At 51.3% G+C, this 14,579-nt stretch overlaps 1 protein-coding gene across 2 annotated transcripts in view; it reads right to left on the reverse strand.

The window, feature by feature from the left end:
- Window positions 1-229: 229 nt before the first annotated feature.
- Window positions 230-14,579, reverse strand: part of ENTPD7 (ectonucleoside triphosphate diphosphohydrolase 7) — a 47,407-nt gene continuing 33,057 nt past the window's right edge. For both annotated transcript variants that reach the window (XM_077455649.1, XM_077455648.1), the window contains exons 10-13: window positions 5,679-6,003; window positions 5,510-5,595; window positions 2,053-2,214; window positions 230-1,186 (exon numbers count right to left, since the gene is read on the reverse strand). In XM_077455649.1, the coding sequence (XP_077311775.1) occupies window positions 952-1,186; window positions 2,053-2,214; window positions 5,510-5,595; window positions 5,679-6,003 (808 nt within the window). In that variant the 3' untranslated portion in view covers window positions 230-951. The remainder of the gene's footprint in view (window positions 1,187-2,052; window positions 2,215-5,509; window positions 5,596-5,678; window positions 6,004-14,579) is intronic.

A 14,579-nucleotide genomic window follows, 5' to 3' on the forward strand; every position in this document is an offset into this window, starting at 1 on the left:
GGGCAGGGGGGGCTCAAATTGGTGGCCCTCCAGCTGTTGCAAAACTACAAGTCCCATCATGCCTCTGCCTGTGGGAGTCACGCTTGTAACTGCGAGCCTTGCAATGCCTCATGGGACTTGTGGTTTTCGCAACTGCTGGAGGGCCATCAGTTTGAGACCCCTGGTTTAGGGGCATCCCTCATATGCCCGCCAAGAAATCAATGTTAAGTTGATGGTAACACCCCCCCCCCCCCCCACACACACACACACTTTAACCGTGCAGCCCTTTCAGGTCTATGCCTCATCTAACAGGCAGTGATAAGAGGTTAACCCATTGGCACCGTCTGCACGCAAATATGCGGCCTCTTGGAGGGTGGGCCTTGGCCCCAAGCAGCCTCATATTTGCATGAATTGCTGGTGCAGAGAGTGCGCTCCCAGAACAGTTACCGGCATCTACTTGAAAACTCCTGATTACTGCTTGCGATCAGGAGCTTTCTGATCATGTGACCGCCCAGTCACACGACTATGAATTCTAAACTCCTTAAAGGGACGGGAGGTGCCGGCTCAAAGGGGTTAAACTTTCCCCAGCTTTTGCTACAAGTGAGTTCTAAAACAATTCTGCTCTGCGCAACACCTAATCTAAAGCCCGCCCCCCCCCACCATCACATAAACCAATGGTGGCATCACTCTCAGACTCTAGGAAGCATTCCTTGGTTTGTGTGATGTCAGAGGAAGGTGACAACATTAGGAGCTGAAATCAAGGCGGTAGCACAATAAAAAGGTATGACAGGTACACTTTGGGTCAGGCCGGAAAGTCCAACTCCCTGCAGATCCTCCGAATGCCTGCTGCTTCCCGACAGAGCAGAAAGAACCGACGTTCACCAAGAAGTCTGTAAAAAAAAAAGTGTGCATTGAAGGTGCGTCAACAGAGAACATCGGAATGTGCTGAAGTCACACACTGAGCGCTGGAGCTCATCTGGCAATACCGGAGTCTGCCACCAGGTGTCCTCCTCCCTCCTCCAGCAGCAATAAGTCCAGAGCAGAGGCCCTCGCCATTCGCCGGTGGATGCGTCGGAGTCGCAGAATGTAGAGTATGATGGAGAGCAGAACCACCACAATGCAGGCGAAGAATAAATAGTGGTTGTAAACAAAGGAGATGCGATACCAACTCACGTGTGCTGGGCGAGCGTTCTCCGGACGAATATCCCTGTGAAATGAAAAGTGATATATATAAAGTGTGAGAGATTCTGGGTCGAAAACTATTGTTATTTGGGTGTAGACAATTTTTTCGATCTCTGTTGTCTAGGGCTGAAACAACTAATCGATTATGAAATGAATCGATTACTATTTTCAGAATCGATTAATCGGCCAATAACATAATGGGGTTAAAAAAAAACTAAAACTATCCCTTTAAAGTACAAAAAGAGCAAATAATCACTACTGTAAAAATTTCTACAGTAAAAAAAAAAAATGAACTCCTTACAGTAGTGACTATCTGCTTTTTTTTTTTTTGTACTATAAAAAGGGATCGTTTCAGTCTCTTTAACCCCATCTATGTGTTTTTTTTTGGTGCTTTTTACAGAAGCGCACTACAGTTAATTTACATGGTTTCCTACGGGGCACATTCCCATCTATGCTTTTTTTCAGCCGCTGCGTATTTGGAAAGCGTTGGGACTAAATAACGGGCTTCATTCAACTACATGAGCCGATCCAGCAATGTGCATGAGAGCAGCCGCTCTTGCCACTGTCTCCCTCTCCTGTCATTCAATTTCAGGGAAGGGGGCGCAGGGGGTGGGGCCGAGTCACACTGTCTGTGTTAATGGATGCAGCAGTGTGGCTCGAGAACGAGCACGCTCAAGTGATCCCATGGAAAGCAGCTTCCCGTGGGGGCGCTGGGTAGAGAGGAGGAGCCAGGCGTACCGGCGGGGACCCTGAGAAGGGAAGGTTCATGGCTGCTCTGTGCAATTCCATTCCAAATATATAGAAGTTTGTCATTTAAAAAAATAATAATATTAATTTATAAAAATCATTAGAAGGTTACAGGTTGGTGATCCCGCACAGGTGCGCACTTACCTGAGAGGCAGGAAGCGGGTCTTGTAAAGGATGGCACCAAGCGTCCACTGAACCTCCTTGTCATATACCAGCTGGGCAGTCCTGAGGTTTGGATAGTCGTGTGGAAAATGAAAGCCATCATGGAGAACTTTATGCACCCAGGCAGACTTGAAACACTGATACCTGTAAGAGAGGGATAATGGGTGCTGGAAACACTCTACTATAAATATAAAACACAGCGTGCCCAGGAGGAGGACAAGGCGACTTCCCACTATTGGCATCGACGGGGGGGAGGGGGTTGACGGTGGCTGAAGCCCCGAGTGGGTCCTCAAAAAGCCCCGGGTCTCGGATGGGCACGGTTCTATTATTAGCTCCGAGTGCTGCCGCCGAGCAGGGTCCGATCTGACCCGAGTGCAATAGCAGGTCCCGTCTTCTGGAGCCTGCAGCGCTTATGGACATCCCACTGGTCCAATGTGGGGACCACGGGATGTGCAATGTCTATCATAGGCGCTTCAGGCTCCAGAAGGCGGAAATTACAATATGGCCACCACACCACTGTGAGAAGATCCCAACTCCACTCGGCGCTGGGGCAGGCGGCTATTCTCTCCTTATCATGGAGCTGGCTGCCTGGAGTCTACTCTACTGTGTGAAGGGCATGCCGCTGAGCTGCAGGAGGAAACCTGAAGTCTGGTCAGGTAGGTCAGTGTGTGTCAGGTAGGTCAGTGTAGGCCAGTGTAGGTCAGTGTAGGCCAGTGTAGGTCAGGTAGGTTAGTGTAGGTCAGGTAGGTTAGTGTAGGTCAGTGTGCGTCAGGTAGGTCAGTGTAGATCAGTGTGCGTCAGGTAGGTCAGTGTAGATCAGTGTGCGTCAGGTAGGTCAGTGTAGATCAGTGTGCGTCAGGTAGGTCAGTGTAGATCAGTGTGCGTCAGGTAGGTCAGTGTAGATCAGTGTGCGTCAGGTAGGTCAGTGTGCGTCAGGTAGGTCAGTGTAGATCGGTGTGCGTCAGGTAGGTCAGTGTAGATTAGTGTGCGTCAGGTAGGTCAGTGTAGATTAGTGTGCGTCAGGTAGGTTAGTGTAGGTCAGTGTGCGTCAGGTAGGTCAGTATAGATCAGTGTGCATCAGGTAGGTCAGTGTGCGTCAGGTAGGTCAGTGTAGATCAGTGTGCGTCAGGTAGGTCAGTGTAGATCGGTGTGCGTCAGGTAGGTCAGTGTAGATCAGTGTGCGTCAGGTAGGTCAGTGTAGATCAGTGTGCGTCAGGTAGGTCAGTGTGCGTCAGGTAGGTCAGTGTAGATCTGTGTGCGTCAGGTAGGTTAGTGTAGATCGGTGTGCGTCAGGTAGGTCAATGTAGATCAGTGTGCGTCAGGTAGATCAGTGTGCGTCAGGTAGGTCAGTGTAGATCAGTGTGCGTCAGGTAGGTCAGTGTAGATCGGTGTGCGTCAGGTAGGTCAGTGTAGATCGGTGTGCGTCAGGTAGGTCAGTGTAGATCGGTGTGCGTCAGGTAGGTCAGTGTAGATCGGTGTGCGTCAGGTAGGTCAGTGTAGATCAGTGTGCGTCAGGTAGGTCAGTGTAGATCAGTGTGCGTCAGGTAGGTCAATGTAGATCAGTGTGCGTCAGGTAGGTCAGTGTAGATCAGTGTGCGTCAGGTAGGTCAGTGTAGATCAGTGTGCGTCAGGTAGGTCAGTGTAGATCAGTGTGCATCAGGTAGGTCAGTGTAGATCAGTGTGCGTCAGGTAGGTCAGTGTAGATCAGTGTGCGTCAGGTAGGTCAGTGTAGATCAGTGTGCGTCAGGTAGGTCAGTGTAGATCTGTGTGCGTCAGGTAGGTCAGTGTGCGTCAGGTAGGTCAGTGTAGATCTGTGTGCGTCAGGTAGGTCAGTGTAGATCGGTGTGCGTCAGGTAGGTCAATGTAGATCAGTGTGCGTCAGGTAGATCAGTGTGCGTCAGGTAGGTCAGTGTAGATCAGTGTGCGTCAGGTAGGTCAGTGTAGATCGGTGTGCGTCAGGTAGGTCAGTGTAGATCGGTGTGCGTCAGGTAGGTCAGTGTAGATCGGTGTGCGTCAGGTAGGTCAGTGTAGATCAGTGTGCGTCAGGTAGGTCAGTGTAGATCAGTGTGCGTCAGGTAGGTCAGTGTAGATCAGTGTGCATCAGGTAGGTCAGTGTAGATCAGTGTGCGTCAGGTAGGTCAGTGTAGATCAGTGTGCGTCAGGTAGGTCAGTGTAGATCGGTGTGCGTCAGGTAGGTCAGTGTAGATCAGTGTGCGTCAGGTAGGTCAGTGTAGATCAGTGTGCGTCAGGTAGGTCAGTGTAGATCAGTGTGCGTCAGGTAGGTTTGTATGCGTCAGTGTAGGTCAGTGTGCGTCAGGTAGGTCAGTGTGGGTCAGGTAGGTCAATGTGGGTCAGTGTATGTCCCCACCCCCCCCGGTGCTGGAGCCTGGACTTCATGCTTATTCTGTTTCTTTTTCCACCTAGCAATGCCCCTGCTTCCTACCAAGATGTCCTAAGTACTCAGCAATGAGAGACACTCATTATCAGAGATTCTCTACTCTCAACCTGGACTTGTGTGAAGGAGAGGAAGAAACTCCCCATTCTACAGGAATAAGAGGAGCCAACAATGAAAATAGATGCAGAATGTGTTACTGTATAACACCAACTGAGGAGGACACAAGAAATTCCACAGACCCACCAGTTACTAATCTTTATATACTATTCTTTCACCTGATACAGTCCCAGAACTGACTTTCTCCCACCCTCATCTCCCACCTAATCCTTAGGGTTAAGGTTCTCTTTATATTATCCTTTATCCTCAATAATGTCATAGGAGTTATTTCTTCCTTTGCCACCCCCATCCAACTCATAACTACTTCTCAGTTCCTTTCACATCCAGCTCATAACTACTCCTCAGTTCCTTTCACATCCAACTCATAACTACTCCTCAGTTCCTTTCACATCCAGCTCATAACTACTCCTCAGTTCCTTTCACATACAACTCATAACTACTCCTCAGTTCCTTTCACATCCAACTCATAACTACTCCTCTGTTCCTTTGACGTCCAACTCATAACTACTCCTCAGTTCCTTTCACATCCAACTCATAACTACTCCTCTGTTCCTTTGACGTCCAACTCATAACTACTCCTCAGTTCCTTTCACATCCAGCTCATAACTACTCCTCAGTTCCTTTCACATCCAGCTCATAACTACTCCTCAGTTCCTTTCACATCCAACTCATAACTACTCCACAGTTCATTTGACAATGCTAAAATGTATTTGGTCCTGCCAGTGAAGCATACTTAAATCTGAAGGAGACAGTGAGAACACACAAATCTAAAGCCCTGAGAGGATGATGTTTGGGGTGGATGTTCAAACTCATCTGAGACTGTGGCACTGGCTTTCACTTACAGGCTGGCCATGTAAAAATGGCATTCATCCTAGAAAGACTTTTACTTCCAGAAGTACCATACAGGAAGCTCCGGGGTGCACTTACTTTAGGCGGTGCAGGTCAGCATGGGCGGAGTAGAGATTGTTTTTAAAGCGCTCTTTTAAAGTGGTCCATGGCATTCTGCAGTAATCCTGGGAAGGAGACCAGAAGGAACATAATAAGAAGTTGCATACTCTCCAGAATCTGCGGACTAAGTAATTTCTAAGGCCATTACCTTGGCAGCTTTGGAGAACTTCTGATTGTCGTACATTCCCCCCATACGCAGCACATCCTCTGTGCAGTAAAAGAACTCGGAAAACCCATAGAACTCGCTATTGGAGAAGTCGATCACTGGCTGGTACACTCCATTCAGATAGGCCTGAGAGTCGTTTGATTTGGCCAATATCGGTTCGAGTAGCTGCCGGCAGCTGTCCCAATCCCCTTTCCCTAGAATGTGGAAGTCCAGGTTCTGTCGCTGGAGCTGGTCTTTGTGGCCAACGGGCAAACATGGGTCCAAAAATGGAGTGTTGGAGTTCACACCAGTCTGATCTTTTGAAATCCTAAAAGAAGAATGCTTTGTAAGCAAGAACTACGATAGACACAACCAGGACATATTTAAGGTTCTTCATTCACCAACATTTGTTACACACACCAATCGTTCACATCACAACAGGTCAGTACTATATCCACTTGCCGACTGCCTACCTGGAAAAAAAAAAGGCATTACTTTGATGTTTAAAGAGGAGGTCCACCCTAAAGTGGACCTTCCGCTCATTGGAACCCTCCCCCCCTCCCGCGCCACAATTGGCACCTTTCAGGGGGGAGGGGGGTGCAGGTACCTGTACAGTACAGGTATCTGCACCCACTTCCAGGATAGCTCTCTGCGGAAAGGGGCGAAGATTACGCTCCCCTTTCCGAAAGTCCCCCACTGCCTGCTGGGAAACACACAGATCCCAGAGGCAGCGGGTCCATCCTTATTGCGCAGCGCGACTCGCGCATGCGCAGTAGGGAACCGGGAAATGAAGCCGAAAGGCTCCACTTCCTGATTCCCATACCCAAGATGGCGGCGGCAGCACCCGACAAGACGATCGAGAGATCAGCTTCGGGTGCCGACATCGCGGGCGCGCTGGACAGGTAAGTGTCACTATTTTAAAAGTCAGCAGCTGCAGTATTTGTAGCTGCTGGCTTTAAAAAAAAAAAAAAAAAAAAAAAAAAAAACGCGGACTCCCGGCGGACTCCCGCTTTAATACCAGGATCATGGCTGCAGTGTGCCATAACTCCGGGATCATTTTTTTTTTTTTTTTTTGCAAATATTAGTTTATTCAAAGTTTTCACATACATGGGGTAGGGCCCCCAAGAGAAATGAGGAGACAACAAAGACAGCGGAGGTCGCAGCCTCCACAATGTGCAGCATGGTAACAGGAAATACAACTATCAGCTACATATTACACTGTAAATATGGAATCAACCTCATCAGGAATCCCCCCTCTGCCAGGACCGGCAAGGGGGTCTAAGAATATACCTAGTACAGTGAATAGCCCAAGTTCCATATCCAGAGGCCGAGTCACAGCCACCGTAAACAGTCATTAGGTCGCATATATATAAAGAAAACAAAAAAAAAAAAAAAAGTTTTGCAACCGTGCACAAATATAAGAGAGAGAAAGAAGGGTGGAAAGATAAGAAAAGCAGAAAAAGAAAAAAAAAGGGGGGGGGAGGGGGGGGGCGGCGTAGGAGAGAGAGGTAATGAAAAGAGGGGGTGGAGGGTAAGGAAAAGAAGGAGAAGGGAAGAAGGGGCAAGGAAAAGATTAGGGAAGAAGAACCGAGGAAATTCGGAGTCCCCTGTACGAGTGCCTGTCAGCCCACCGCCTCCCTCTAGTGCCCTATAAGGGCTCTGCCTTCTGCCGAGTACACAAACACATTCCAGAGGGACCAGGTCTTTCGGTAAATTTCCTGCCTATCCTGAGCGGTCAGTATCAAATCTTCCAGTTTGTTAATTTCTTCCACCCTCCGCAACCACATGGCCACGGAAGGGGGGGTTTGTTGTTTCCAGAGCAGAGGGATACAAGATTTAGCCGCGTTGGTGAGGTGGCGCAAGATTGACCGCGCATATCTCCTAGGAGGCAAGTCCGATAAATGTAAGAGGAAGAAGGCTGGGTCATTCGGAATTTGCCATTCCGTAAATTTTTGGGCAATATTTCGGACTGCAGTCCAAAAGTCCAAGAGCTTAGGACAGGACCAAAAAACATGCATGAGCGTGCCTCTATCTTCCCCGCAACGCCAGCAATGTGCCGGCGTGTCCGGGAAGACAAGGTGGAGGCGGCTCGGGGTCAGGTACCATCTCGTGAGGATTTTATAATTTAGCTCCTGTGTTTTGGTGCATATGGAGGATTTCAGGGTAAACCGTAGAACCTGCGTAATCTGTGCTGGCGTGAAGGTGTAGCCTAGGTCCCCCTCCCATTTTGCAAGACTAGAGATCCGGTGCGATGGCGGCGGTGTATTTAGGAGCATATACATTTGAGAGAGAAGTCGGGGGACAGGTTCCGTGCCAGAGAAGTACTCCTCAAATACCGTCAGCGGTCTAGAATGAGCTAAGGGTCTCGGGATGGACTGGAGGAAGTGATGCAGACGCGCGGCATTCCAAAAATCTAAACCGTAGGGACCCCTTTGGTCCATAAGGGCACCAATAGAAACCCAGCCGTCGCGCGCTACAAACTGAGACGCCTTAGTAATGTCAGAGTCACGTAATTGGCGAAACTGCGTTGACGATAAACCCGGCGGAAAGCTAGGGTTACCCAGAATCGGTGTCTGTGGGGACGACGTGGTTGTCAGGGAGCGCTGGAGCGCCGCCCTCTCACTCTGATACAAGGTGTTGCCTATAAGCGGGTGGGTCTTCACTTCCTTCGGCAACACAGCCCTACACCATAGGGCAGACTTCAGCGGGACCGGGCACTGATGTTGTTCTATCTGAGCCCACAGTTTAGTGGGGAGGTTGCGGGCCCAATCAATCACCCTACTCAAATGGGAGGCACTATAGTACTGCCGAACGTCTGGTAACGCCACCCCTCCGTGTCGTTTTGGAAGAGATAATTGGGAGCGCGGTATTCGAGGCTGCTTCTGTGCCCAGACAAAGCGGGTAAACAATGCCTGTACCTGTTTAAAGTAAACAGGGGGGATCTTGATCGGCAGAGTCTGAAACAAATACAAAAATTTTGGTAAGATGCACATTTTAAGTAGATTACATCTACCGAACCAAGAGTGGGTCCCCTTATGCCATGAGTCCAGAAGCAGCCGCGTCTTAGTCAGCAAAGGGGGAAAATTGCATGCATAGAGGTCTGTAAGGTCCGGGGGAATAGTAGTGCCTAGGTAAGTCAGGGCGGTCGGAGTCCATTTGAACGGAAAGCTGGACTGTAGAGCAGCGAGCAACCGTGGTGGGAGCAACACCCCCATGGCTTCCGATTTGTTAAAGTTGATTTTCAAATTGGACAACTTTCCATATACCTCAAATTCCTTGAGTAGGTTGGGTAAGGAAATGCCTGGGTTGGTTAACGTGAATAGCATATCGTCGGCATAAGCCGAGATTTTGTGTTGCACACCCCCCACGGCCACTCCCTGTATATCCGAGTTCAGCCTGATCGTAGCCAAAAAAGGTTCCAGAGTCAATGCAAACAGGAGAGGAGACAGTGGGCAACCCTGTCGTGTCCCGTTATTGATTGATAGAGGCTTTGACAGTGCCCCATTAACCTTCACTTGGGCCGTCGGCGTGGAATACACCCCAGATATACGAGCGATCATTCGGTCGCCCAGCCCTACGTGCCGGAGTACCGCAAACATGAAAGGCCAGTTTACACGGTCGAAAGCCTTTTCAGCATCTGTGTTTAAAAGTACGCACGGCAATCCCGTCTTCCGCACCACATGAATCAGATTCAGCACCTTTGTGGTCCCGTCTCTGGCCTCACGGGACGGAATAAATCCAACCTGATCCAAATGGACCAGTCGCTGGAGATGGCCCGCTAGCCGCGTAGCTAAAATCTTGGTGTAGATTTTGAGATCCAAATTTAGGAGAGAAATTGGCCGATAACTGCCGCAGCATGTCGGGTCCTTCCCCTCCTTGTGAATCACCGAGATGTGAGCGGCCAACGAGTCCCTAGTAAATTCCCCGCCTTCCCCTATTGCGTTGAACAGAGCAAGCATGGGTTGCCCTAGCAGGTCCAACAGGCGCTTGTAGTACGACAGTGTATAACCGTCTGGTCCCGGGGCCTTCCCTGGCTTCATGGTCCCTATAGCTTTGTGGATTTCCGCTAAAGTGATGGGGGATTCCAAATCCTCCCTCTCTGTCGGGGACAAGGAGGGCATTTGAGACTTTTCCAAGTAATCAGTCAGGACGGTCGGGGACACGGGGCATGTTTGTAGGTTGTAGAGGTCTGAGTAGAAATTTCTAAATTCACTAGTGATGTGCATGGGTAAATGGACTCCCCGACCCCCCTGCGCCACGACATGAGGAACATATGTCAGAAGCCTACGTTCCCTGACCAATCTTGCCAGGAGTTTCCCGCATTTGTCCCCGGACTCATAGGTCATCCTACGGCAAGATTGGATGGCAGCTTTAGCTCTATAAGATAATAGGTCCGTAATCTGCTTTCTGATCACCAGTAGGTCAGTTTCAGAGGGTTGCGAGGGAGCGTGTTTGTGTCTTGCCTCTACAACGCGTAGCTGTCCCAGAAGCTGGTTCAGCCTTTCAGCGCGTTCCTGCTTAATCCGTGCACCGTGCCGTATCAGAACCCCCCGCACTACCGTTTTGTGGGCCTCCCACAGGACACCCGGTGGACAGTCCGGAAGGTCATTTTCCTGTAAATAACAGCGCAGCGTTTTGGTGACATCATCTAAGACTTCCGGGGTCTGTAGGAGACTTTCGTTTAGACGCCAAAATCTATTTGTCAGGGAGGAAGTGTCGGTCAACCTGTACGTAAGGGAAATCGGCGCATGATCCGACCAGGTCCTATCGCCTATGGAGGAGCATTCAACTGCGTGCAATTGGGAGTGGGGAATTAGAAAGTAGTCGATTCGGGTATAGAGCTTGTGCATGGGGGAGTAAAACGTGTAGTCTCTTTCCCCCGGATGTTGTAGCCTCCAGACATCTACAAGTTGTGAGTCATGCAGTGTCCTCGCAATGCGTTTAAGCTGAGCAATCGGCAGGGACGTCCGGCCGGACGACGTGTCTGCAGAAGGGATCAGCGGGACATTAAAATCCCCTCCGAGCAGCAATTGCCCAACCTTAAATTCCTGCAGCTTTTCCATTGTCCTCTCCAGAAAAGTGGCTTGGAGTTCGTTAGGGGCGTATACGGCCGCCAGAGTCACCTGCACCTGACCAATAAGCCCCTTGAGGAACACATATCTGCCCGAGGGATCCAACAGGGATCCCTGGCATTGCCACGGGAGTCTACTAGAGAGGAGTATGGAGACTCCCTTGGATTTAGCTAGCGGGTTAGTGGAGTGATACGTCCATTGAAAATGTCTATTGCGCAGGTACGGCAGTGCAGTCGGTTTAAAATGGGTCTCTTGAACAAAGGCGATATCAGCATGCAATCTTTTCAAATCAGCTAAAAGCATGCGGCGCTTCTCAGGCGTATTTAGGCCCTTCGCGTTGAGCGAGAGGACCTTCAAACGTGGCACTGCCATTTAGCAACCGGGGGGACCACCGAACTATAGAGAGGGGGGGGTGGATGGGGCAGGGAGAGAAGGGGGGTACACCGGGAGGGGAAGACGGGGACGGTAATAGAGGGGGGAGGAAGAGTGCAGAAAGGGGCAGAGCAGGAGGAAAAGAGAGGGGGGGGGGCGGGGTGAGAGGGGGGGGAGGGAGAGGACCTGTGAAACGGAGTGTAGCGAGCAAGAGCAAAAAGAAAGAGAGGGGAGATAGGACCACAGAGGTCAGAGAGAGAAATAAATGAAGAGAAAGAGGGAGTAGAAAAGGGAAGTAACCGAGCAGAGAAGGGAGAAATATAGATACAAACAATTGTACCCTGGGAGTGGGCCTAGCGCCCCTGTCTCCCTAGAAAACAAGTAGAAGCATATAATGACCCCGGGGGAACTAACCGTGACCCCCAGGGCAATATGCCGGCCTATTGGTGGGGACGAGTCTGACAGGAAACCAGAGACCCAGCTCCGCAGGCTCGCCCCCCGCCTCTTAGAAGTCATAGATGCACTATGTGCAACCGCATAAAACATTCAACATAAGTTTAAACAATAAAAAATTAGAGAACTAAACCACAAGTTAACAGTTTAAGTAAACAGATCGATCACGTATCCAATCATCCGAACTAATAGCAGCCCTGAGAGGGCGGGCAGCCGGTCGCAACACCCCCTGACAGGGCAACCAGAAGCCCCCCCGGGAGCGTACAACCCCCGCCCCCCCCAAGTCCCCCCGCCCCCCCCAAACAACCAGCGCCGGCCCACGGGGCACTCGCGCAGGAACAGCTCCCCCCACATTGCGTGAATACAGCGTAGTACCCCCATTAAAGAGTGCAAGTGATGTGCGCCAACCATACCCTATGTCCGTTATATAGTACATAGGAGCCCAACCAAAAAAGATGTAAAGCATGGTAGTAGGTAGTTGAAAAAAACAGCCCTCCCCCCGCCCCACCGCAAGCCCCGCAGCCATGTCCCAGAAGCAGTCAGAACAGCATGGGAATCCTGCAGCAAAAAATCCAAAGTCTACACTGGATAGTGCCCCTCTGCCAGAAACTTGCAAGTTGTGGGGTCAGCTTACCATGGGCTGCTACAGAGACGTCGGACGGCCATGTAACCTGCAGTCCGAGAGGAGAGAAGGGCCGTCGTAAGGTGCGTCACCCCCAAGGGGTGTATGTACCGGCGAGGCTCCCCACACGGCACCTGTTTGCGGGGTGACCGACCTGCCAACAGCACGAGGGCAACCAGAGGGGGGGGGGAGAGGAGGGAAGGGGAGGGGGGCACCAGTCATCCATTCCACAGTCTCAGCTCAAAGAGTGCACGTAGCAAGGTGAAACAGTGATGGCAACTACCACCTCGTAATCCGAGAGCAGGGGGCAAAAAAAAAATGGGTTGGGGGAACGGCAGCAGACAAAGTAATATAAAGTAAAAGATACCTCAGAGCTCACGGGGCCCCTCTCCGGAGTGCGCCCTGGGTCTGCGACGTTGTCGCTGCTGTCTGGGCGGACGGTCATCACTGCCGCTACGATGCAGGTCCGGCCCCTGTCCCTGCGAACGGGGAAGAGTCGCCAGCCAGTTCGGGACTGCGATAGGCTCCGCATCCAGGAACCTAAACAGGGCAGGTAACGAGTCCATAGCCCGCAGAGTGAAGATCCGCTGGTCCTTACGGAAGGTAACGGATAGCGGGTAGCCCCAGCGATACGTGGCTCCACAGCGCCGTGCAAGATCCAGCAGGGGTTTCATTAAGGCACGTCTCTGGAGGGTGGCACGGGATATGTCTGGTAGAATCCGCACCTCAGCACCATCGAACTCCAGAGTAGGGGCCTCCCAGGATTTCCTCAATACCTCTTCTTTGAGGCCATAGTGGTGCAGGCGGCACACAACGTCTCGTGGCCTGGTGAGGTCTGCGGACCTGGGCCCCAGAGCACGGTGTATTCTGTCGAACTCCAGACGGGAAGGCAGGTCCACTCCAGGAATGCTGCGGAAGATCGCAGCGACAGTGTCCGCAAGATCCTCAGGCCCCGTCGCTTCAGGTAGCCCCCGCAGCCGCAGATTGTTCCTGCGGCTGCGGTCTTCCATTTCCTCCAGGCGTAACTGCTGGGTAAGAAGCATGTCCGCGGTCACCGCCTGAGAGGCCTCCATTGCTTCCACCCGGCGTCCAAGGCCGAGAGGGAATGCTCCCCTCCCGCAACTCTAGTGGACAGGTCCCTCACTTCCCCCCTGACCAGCGCTATTTCCTTACGGTGAGCTTCCTCCACCCTGTCAATCAGGGCGGTAATGTCGGCCCTCGTAGGAAGAGCCTGTAAAAGCAGTCGGAGGTCCGCATCCACCGGTGGTACCGGTCTGGGGGTCTCCACAGAGTCCAGGGCAGTCCGAGGCGCTCTAGGTGTTTCCATGTGTGGGGCGAGGAAGGAAGCCTGAGAGGTCTCTGAGTCCAATTCTGGAGAGGAGCAGGTCGCCCGGTCCGTCTCCTCGTGGGCGCGCTCCGGCGCCATATTGGGATCCGAGGAGCGGTGTTGAGAGTGAAAGAGCCGCTCTATAGTGCTCGTATGCGCCGCTGGAGTCGGCGGACGAGTCGATTTGCCGGTCTTGTGTGAGTTCCTCTTCTTCGAAGCGGGCATCGTGCGGGTCAGCTGGCAGAATCGTCTGATGAGGCGAGAGACGGCCGGGAGCTCAGGCAGTGCACGTCTCTATCCCTCCATGTTCAGGCCACGCCCCGGATCATTTTTTTTTCCCCTCAGGCGTCAGTCTGATAGAAGTGGTTTGATCAGCACATTTGCTGCTGGATCACTTTTAGAAACTACCCCCTGCTTTCCGGTTGCTCCCGGGCTTACCCGAGTGAGCGGCAGCTCTGGGAACTGATCCGACGCTGGCAGCAGCTGGGCACATAGATGAATTAAGGAAAGATGGCGTCCTAGGAGGACTAGAGCATTGGTATGATGTCAATTCCGGTCCCATGTAGACAAGGCCTCTTTTTTTTTTTTTTTGATCTTTTGCTTTTAAGGGTATCATCCATAATCAGACATTTTTTTTTTCACCAGGTGATTTTGGCCTTCTCATGAAAGTAGTCAGAGCGGCTCATCCGCTAGATCACTTTCAGAAGCAGCGAGAGGGGACAAGCCCCCCCACCTCTGGCACGCCCAAGAAATGATCCAACAGTGCGGCCGGCTGGTCACTGAGACTAACAGAGACCAGATCGTCTCTGATCGCCTCAATGGCCTTGGAGGACCAGAGAGAAAAAATACAAAAGAGGGGAAGGCGCACTGACCTAGTGCATTACCATAAAACAGCTTTATTTAAAATTAAATCAAATAGCAAAATGGCTACTCACAAACGAGTATTGATCAAAGGCAAAATCAATACAAATAGATCCAGCCAAAAAGGGCTCTGAAGAAAGGGAGGTCACTCCCGAAACGCGTTAGCCATTTCCGTAGAGGTATTTACCAATTCCTCG

This window comes from Lithobates pipiens, unplaced genomic scaffold (assembly GCF_037356315.1).
Source record: "Lithobates pipiens isolate NorthernLeopardFrog02 unplaced genomic scaffold, aLitPip1_a1.2 Scaffold_25, whole genome shotgun sequence".
In the NCBI taxonomy this organism is placed as follows: Eukaryota; Metazoa; Chordata; class Amphibia; order Anura; family Ranidae; genus Lithobates; species Lithobates pipiens.